This window comes from Lathyrus oleraceus, chromosome 4, assembly GCF_024323335.1.
Source record: "Lathyrus oleraceus cultivar Zhongwan6 chromosome 4, CAAS_Psat_ZW6_1.0, whole genome shotgun sequence".
In the NCBI taxonomy this organism is placed as follows: Eukaryota; Viridiplantae; Streptophyta; class Magnoliopsida; order Fabales; family Fabaceae; genus Lathyrus; species Lathyrus oleraceus.
In genome coordinates this window covers 442,143,790-442,152,090 of record NC_066582.1, presented here as the reverse complement: position 1 = coordinate 442,152,090, position 8,301 = coordinate 442,143,790, and the positions used below count along the sequence as shown (strand labels likewise).

At 38.0% G+C, this 8,301-nt stretch overlaps 1 protein-coding gene across 1 annotated transcript; it reads left to right on the top strand.

The window, feature by feature from the left end:
* The first annotated feature begins 3,844 nt into the window (after positions 1-3,844).
* LOC127075972 (G-type lectin S-receptor-like serine/threonine-protein kinase SD2-2) lies at positions 3,845-7,197 on the top strand. The gene has a single exon (XM_051017519.1). It carries the CDS (start codon positions 4,054-4,056, stop codon positions 6,586-6,588), a length of 2,535 nt encoding a protein of 844 aa, XP_050873476.1. The 5' UTR covers positions 3,845-4,053; the 3' UTR covers positions 6,589-7,197.
* Positions 7,198-8,301: the final 1,104 nt, after the last annotated feature.

Genomic DNA, 8,301 nt, shown 5'->3' with positions numbered 1-8,301 from the left:
TTTATCTGCCAATTGCCTCCTAAGAGGTCTTTACCTGCTTGGCACAACATTAAACAAACACAAGCATTGCCTCTTAAGGAGGGCTTCAGACAGGTGCCTGCCCACATAACAGGACAGGTCTTCCAGACTACATGTAGATCAAGATATTATACCTCAGTGGTAAGCAAACCACAAGCTAGCAAAGCAAAGTTCAAATGAACTTAGAGCAACTTAAGTACCTGTGAAAACAACTAAACCAATCAGTTCAACTGTATAGACAAGCAATCAACAGTTAATATCACACAGACAGACAAATCCAATCAGGCAACAATGGTGCAAGGCATTAGGCACACAAAAATGAATTGTCCTCAAAGCCTACAAAACACACAAAGGTTAACAAATGACAACAATTGACCAAGCTTAAGTGAATGAGCCACTCCAATCATGGAAATGTACATCTGAACCTGAAATTCACAATCCAAATGGTAAGTCCAAACCACTAGGTCAAAGCCTAGGGTCAAAAGAGGATCAAAAAGTCAAAACAGAACCTCAAACTCAACACAAAGCATGTTTAATCACTCAAGAACAAGTCCTAAAAAGGACCAAATCATAATCAATAAGCAAGTCCATGTACCAAGCATGTGAAGTCAATGACCAATTCAAGGCATCCAAATGATCAACATGAATGAAAATTCTCAATCAAAACAGAAATGATTCAAATAATTCTGGAAAAATTCATGAGTAATCAAGACATCCACAACATCCATCACACAAAAAATCAGAAGCATTGGAGATCATTTGGCATGGAGATCACATTGCACAAGTTAAACATCAAAAGGTGTGACACAAATTGTCACACCATGTTAGCATGTACACAAAACAGAAATGGAGCATGGGAAAAATGTCAAACCAACGCCAAAATGTCCATCATTGTGTCTAGTATCAACATGCAAAATTTCAAAGTCATTGGATTAACAACAAGCATTTCACAACAAGATAAGCAAGGAAAGGTCAAAAATGGATACATGCTCACATAACCTAGCACCAAATAAAATCCAGCCATGCAAAATTTTCCAATTTATGATAAAAAAAAACTAGACAGAATAAGGAGCATTTTGCAAAAAATTGGGATTGATTTGGATGATTTTTCAATTAGATATGATTTTTCTAAGTTGATGGAAAAAATAAAAATGGAAATAAGCATGGCATATGAAAATAAGGAGGGAAATCATAAAACATAAAATGATTTGAAAAAGGTCCCTCGCTGGGAATCGAACTCTGTGTGAGTTCAAAAGTGGCGCGCTCTAGGTGCTAAAACGCACCGTTTCATTAATGACTGGGACGCCCAGTCACCAGTCAACGCCCGGTCAAACAACATGAGCCAATGAAACTGCTGTGTGGACGGATGCGTTGACCAATCCCAGCCAAACCCTAAGCTAGCGTGGCAAGTGAACCAGAAAGCGTTGCCAATGAACAAAACCGTGGCTAAAAGATGATCTTCATCTTCTTCCTCACGAAGCAGATGAACAGTACATGAAGTTCATGCAAATTTCCAGCAAAATTTCCAGAAATCCAAACTAATTACATCAATATGTAGGTCTTTCAATGGAGATAAAGGATCAAGCATTGGCTAAGCATGAATCAACACACACAAATATAATCGAGCAAATGAAAGTTCATACACAACACTTGAATCAACCCTAACTCAGTCAATAGTGCATCAAATCACACGATTCTTTCATCAGAATGACCAGGAGAACAAGATCTACAATAATACATACATGGATTTCAAAATTAAAAGGTTCGAATTATGACCTCTTGAAGAGCAGCAAGCTGAAATCGTGTCCTACAAGGCTGGTAATGGTTCCAAACTCTTCTACAATGCTTGTGGAGATGATTGATGGAAAAATTGAAGCTCAAACAAGCACGAATCCAGTTGATTTTGAAATCTCCATTGAACCTTCAAGCTTCATGTATGATCAAATATGGCACGAATTGCTCTAAGTCCACGTCCAATCCTACTCAAAAATGCTTCATGATCATGATTCCAACAAGAGAAATGGCTTTTGTGTGAGAAAATTGCAAGTTCTTGATGAGAGAAAAATTTGGTTGATTTTGAGATCTAGATCTGAAAACTGTTGTTAATGCCAAATGCAATTGTGATTAACATTATATATGTCTTGCTAATGATACTGAAAACATGTTTAAGCCAAAACCAATTGAGATTAACAAGTTGTAAGGTGTATGCACAAAATTGGATTTTCACCTCATGCATGAGGTGCATGCGTGAACAATACCAAAATAAGGCCCAAAACCACTTAAACAAAGTCCATGCACACTTTGGAATTGGTATCTTATGCATATAATCAACCAAATTGATTTTATAAATTTTCCTTCAAAAAACTTCATGAATGAGCATATGATCATGCAAGTGAAATTCATGCCATGTAATGGATGTTTTAGAAAGTACATGTTATGAGGAACAAAATGCAAAAAGAACCACCAAAATTGGAGCCTTGGTTCAAAAGTTATGCCCATTTGAATTTTTGAACACACTTAGCAATGATTGGATCATATCTCCTCAACCACACATCATAAATCCATGATCTTGGACTTTTTGGAAATGGGAGAAAAAGATCTTCAACTTTCATGTTCAACAAAATTCCATTTGAAGCTTTCTTGATGATGTAAAATTGAGTTGAAGTTGGTCCAAAATCTTTCCATTTTTGGAAATTTCATATTATAGGTCACTTTCTATTTTGAGAAATTCTTGACCTGACTTCAAATTCTTCAATGTGAGTGTTTGAAATGTCAAATGAGACTTGTTTGAACATGAATGAAGTATCTCTACTCACTTCCCACCTCCAAATCCACAGTTGACTTTGCAGTTGACTTTTATGGGCCTCAGATGAATTGCACATGCACTGATGAGTTCTGAGTCTTCAACACTTGGCCAAATTGCTTCAAAATGATCCTTGGGTAATGTAAGCTCATTGGAACCACCCTAGGGCTTTGATCTCATGGAAAATGCTCTTGCTCTCTTGCACAGTTGAATCTCCTGACCAGTCTTGACTGATGACATGCAATGGACTATGCAATCTTAATGACCTAAAAAAATGAAATGAATGTACAAATGGGAGGTGGAAATTTGAGGTGCTACAGAGATACGTATTGTATTTATAGATAAACACACACATGCATGTGTCATTGCCCTAGGTGCCACACAGACATGACACATGCATGCGCCAATGCATGTGTGCACACTCACATGCCTACATGCATGCAGTAATGCATGTGGCGCATTCACATGCTTGGCTGCATGCATGCGTCAATGACTTGGATGCCTCCTTTGAACGTTAATTAGATGCGGCACTTCAACTGACGCATCAACAATAAAATATGGTTATTTTGATAATTAATTTAAAAAATAGGTTATTTTAGTATTTAAATTGAAAAAAATGATTATTTTATAAAAAAAATCTAAATTTTAACAAATGAAATTGTTCTTGCACAAAAATCAAGACAACATAAATTATTAAAAAAAATGTAATGCAAACTTGTGTCCAAAGGTATAAGTTAAGAGATAAATATAAAAATAAATTCTTGAAAATTATGTATTGAATTTATTAGAAACTTATAATTAATAGTTTTATTTATTTTTTCAAAATAAATTTTTTATTTGTGGATTTCTTAACATATACCCTTGGAACACAAGTTAACATTACCCTTGAAATGCCCTTGGTGTTAAAAAAGGTTGTAAACATATAATTTCCCATAAAATTTATTCTGTATTTTAGTTATCTCAAATTTTGTATTGAATATGCATAAGGATAATTTGGTCACTACAAAGTAGTATATCTGTCCTAGTTTGAAAAATTGTAGATTAGAAAAAGGAAAGCAAAAGCAATCTCTGTAGCCTGCCATTTTAGTATGTAGGGAGGAACATCAATCCCATTCACACCACAAACATAGCTAACTACTCTATCTTTCTTCCTACTTCATCATTTTCCTTCTTCCCTCCGACAACCTCCGCAACAACAACCTCAACCATGACCTAACCTCAATCAACAAACAATGTCCCTCCTTTCCCTTTTCTTTCTACTACTCTTCCCTCTCTTCACTTCTTCTACTTCCCCCAACAACAACAACAACAACTCAAATGTTATCATTTTAACCGGAAACCAGACCCTCCTCAGCCCAAACAAAACCTTCCAACTCGGTTTCTTCAACTTAGAACAATCCCAACTAAACCAACCTCGTTATTACCTCCTTATCCGTTTCACTTCTCTCCCTTTCCCAAACATCACTTGGCTCGCCAACCGTAACAAACCCTCCCCATCTCTCTCCGGTTCATCTCTCCAATTAACCCGAACCGGTCAATTACTCATCATTCACAACGACACCGTTTTATGGCAAACCAACACCAACACCATCACCGAACAACAAACTCTTCAACCTAAGCTTCTAGAAAACGGTAACTTAATCCTCACCACCCACAACGGCGTCGTTTCATGGCAAAGCTTCGACGAACCCACCGACACGTGGCTTCCTGGCATGAACCTCACTAGGGTTCATAGCCTTCTCTCATGGCGCACGTTAACAAACCCTGCTGATGGATTTTATTCTCTGCGGTTGAATCCACCGTACTACGGTCAGTTCGAGCTTGTTTACAACGGCACCGTTTCGTATTGGGCCACCGGTGACTGGAATGGCAAGAAATTTAGCAATGTTCCAGAGATGGATATTCCTTATCTCTACCGGTTCGATTTCGAAGACGCGTATTCTCCAACGGCGTCGTTTGGATTCTCTGAACGAGCTTCGGATGGTGTTAGTCCTCCTACTATGTTCCGGGTTGAAGCGAATGGTTTGGTTCGGCAGTACACGTGGTCGAGTCAAGCTGGTGCGTGGAACATGTTTTGGTCTAGACCTGAATCGATTTGTTCGGTTGCGCGTGTTTGTGGGAGTTTTGGTGTTTGTACCGGCGACACGTCGAGGAGTTGTGAGTGTGTTAAGGGTTTTGTGGCGGTTGATGGTGGTGGTTGGGGGGGCGGTGATTATTCTCAAGGTTGTTGGCGCGGGGAGAGTGGTTGTGATCATAGTGAGGGTTTTGAGGATTTGGGTGCTGTGAAGTTTGGTTTTGATAATGTGACTACTTTTAGGGCTAAATCTAGAAGCTTGTGTAAGCGTCATTGTTTGGATTCTTATGATTGTGTTGGTTTGTCTTTTGACCAAGAGAGTGGTTTTTGTAAGAATTTTGTTGGGTCTCTTTTTGATTTTCATAATTTAACTTCTTTGGGGGGTGGTGATGGGAATGTGTTGTATGTTAAGGTGAGTGGGGGGAAGATCAAGAGGTTGAGTGCTAGGTTTTTGAGTGGTGTTGTTATTGGGTGTGTTTTGTTTTTGGTTTTGATTTTGGGTGTTGTCACGGTGACTTTGGTGGTGTTGGCAAAGAGGAAGAGATTGAAGAAGGAGAGGGAGATGGGTTTGGAGGAAGATGGCTTTGTTCAAATGTTGAATTTGAAGGTGTTTTCTTACAAAGAGCTTCAATTGGCGACTCGAGGGTTTTCTGAAAAAGTGGGGCATGGTGGGTTTGGAACGGTGTTTCAAGGAGAGTTGAGTGATTCTACAGTTGTTGCAGTGAAGCGTTTGGAGAGGCCGGGAGGTGGGGAGAAAGAGTTTAGAGCCGAGGTTTCAACGATTGGGAACATTCAGCATATTAATCTTGTGAGGCTTAGAGGTTTTTGCTCTGAGAATGCGCATCGGCTTTTGGTTTATGAGTACATGCCGAATGGTGCCCTTAGTGCTTACCTGCGAAAGGAAGGGCCGTGTTTGAGCTGGGATGTTAGGTTTAGGGTAGCAATTGGAACTGCGAAAGGCATAGCATATTTGCATGAGGAATGTAGAAGTTGCATAATACATTGTGATATCAAACCTGAAAACATTCTTTTGGATAGTGATTTCACTGCCAAAGTTTCTGATTTTGGATTGGCAAAGCTCATTGGCAGGGACTTCAGTAGGGTGTTGGCAACCATGAGGGGTACTTGGGGATATGTAGCACCGGAGTGGATTTCTGGTGTTGAAATAACAACAAAAGCTGATGTTTACAGCTTTGGAATGACATTGCTAGAACTCCTAGGCGGTCGCCGGAATGTTGAGGCACCACCTTCGTCTGGTGATAGAAAGAGTGCCTGCGAGACAGGAGAGAAATGGTTCTTTCCTCCATGGGCGGCACAGCTGATAATAAACGACAATGTGGCTGCTGTGGTTGATAAGAAGCTTGAAAATGTATATAACATTGAGGAGGCTAAGAGGGTTGCTATGGTTGCAGTTTGGTGCATTCAGGATGATGAGGCAGTGAGACCTAGCATGGGTATGGTGGTGAAAATGTTAGAAGGGTTAGTGGATGTGGCTCTTCCACCGCCTCCTAAGTTGCTACAAGCCTTGGTCACCGGAGAGTCCTTTCACGGGGTCAAAGCTTATTCGAGTACCGCTGTTTCTACTGCTGGCAGTTCATTTGGTGACGACAACATGGAAGTGTCGGCTGCTGATTCAGAGTCTTGTATAGGAGATGTTTTTTCCCCATTGGACGGCATTGTCAATGTTCGATAGCACAGACAAGCCACATCGACACTGGTAATTATAATTTGAGACACAAACACATCTGAAACGCCTTCTATGCATTCAATCTGTAGTGTTGGTGTTTCGAATGTCCAAATCATAGCATTTTAAGTTTTGAATACCTCTTGTCTATCTTCCCTCACTTTTTTTTTTAATATTTAAGGAGAGGGATATGAAGAAAAAAGGTCATTGAATGTTGATGTAAATTAAGCCTTTGTTGGACAACTTTTTGTTAGAATGTTGGATAAAAAAGAGTGGATTCCAGCTTCTAATTTCTAATATTCTCTGAAGTGAAATGAGATCATTAACTTTTATATAGCTTGTGCATTTCATCACTCTTGTGCTACAGCATGGAGTTATGCAAATAGCATAAGCTTGACTTATTGCAAGTTCTGTGGCATTGGATTCTATTAAACTACTGTTTCTCAAAAGCAACCATGCCAAGTACAGTGTCAAGTTTGAGTGTTTTGTTACTTTTCAAATTCTAGTAATAGCAACTAGCAAAACTACAGTGATAACTTTTTGCTATGTTTATTTATGTGGTAGCTGATCACCTGATCTAAAGGTTAAAGAAGAATGAAGAAAAAGTTGGAATGTGAATGTGATGTGGAATACTTTTAGTATTGGTTGACCTTTCCTTTGATGTTACATATACAAAGTCTGATTTACCAGCCAATGATTTTGTTTCTTAGTTTTATTATGGAGTATACAACTGGTTAGATGGTGATAGCTAGTCGTTTTTAAGTTTTTATAATTCCATATAAGTGGTTAAATATAAATGAAACATTAGAAGACTCGATTTGTTTCATTATTTGATTTCTAATAGCATCTCATTGGAGAGAATTAAGTAATGATTGTTTAGTTATTTTGTGGGGCTAAAATGTAACATGACATTTAATCAATTTCTAAGCAATTATAACCAAACTTACTTTAATAATGATTTCAATAAACAATCTATAATTGATCATATTAATTTATATTATTTTTTAATATTTAATAATAAATGTTTCGTAGTGGAACAATAGTTGAACCGTAATTGAGATCCTGTTGCGGTGGTTCTATGCTTTTGACGTGGTTGGGATATGATTGATTTGAAAGGTTAACACTTTAAGGCTCAAATCAATATGAGAGTGAAAAGTGATATAGAAGTGAAAATGAATTTGAATACTTGAGAAATTATATTATTTTCCTTATAAATAGAAGAAATAGTTGGCAACGGTAAGAGTAGAGTGCAACATAGATTGCGGTCAGCCATCAGATTGATATGTAACGTTTTTTTGGAAATAATTTATGTGTGTCTCTAGCTTAGTTAGTGATGATGTTTCCTCTTCCTTAGAGCATTCAAGTTCTTCGAATGTTTTTTGAGGAAATCTCATTCGTTGGTGGCGTGCAATTGATCGTACGATCCTTAGCAGATGAATAGGGCATAAAGGGCTTTTGAAGCGCCATCTTTCCATTTTCTGACATTAGTAACCTAGAGTTTTTTTTTGCTTCCTTCGTTATATTTCTTTGCGAACTTCCTTGTTCAAACAATTGATCAAGTTTATACAATTTTGTTCGTTGGCACTTGTCTTATATATTGATTGCTGCATCTTCTAAGACAAATTTTATCGTTTTCTTTGCTTCTACCCCTCTTTTTAGGGTTTTTCAAAACTGTGAGTAGTTAATCTCCTAATTCATTTCTTGGGATATTTCTTATATTTT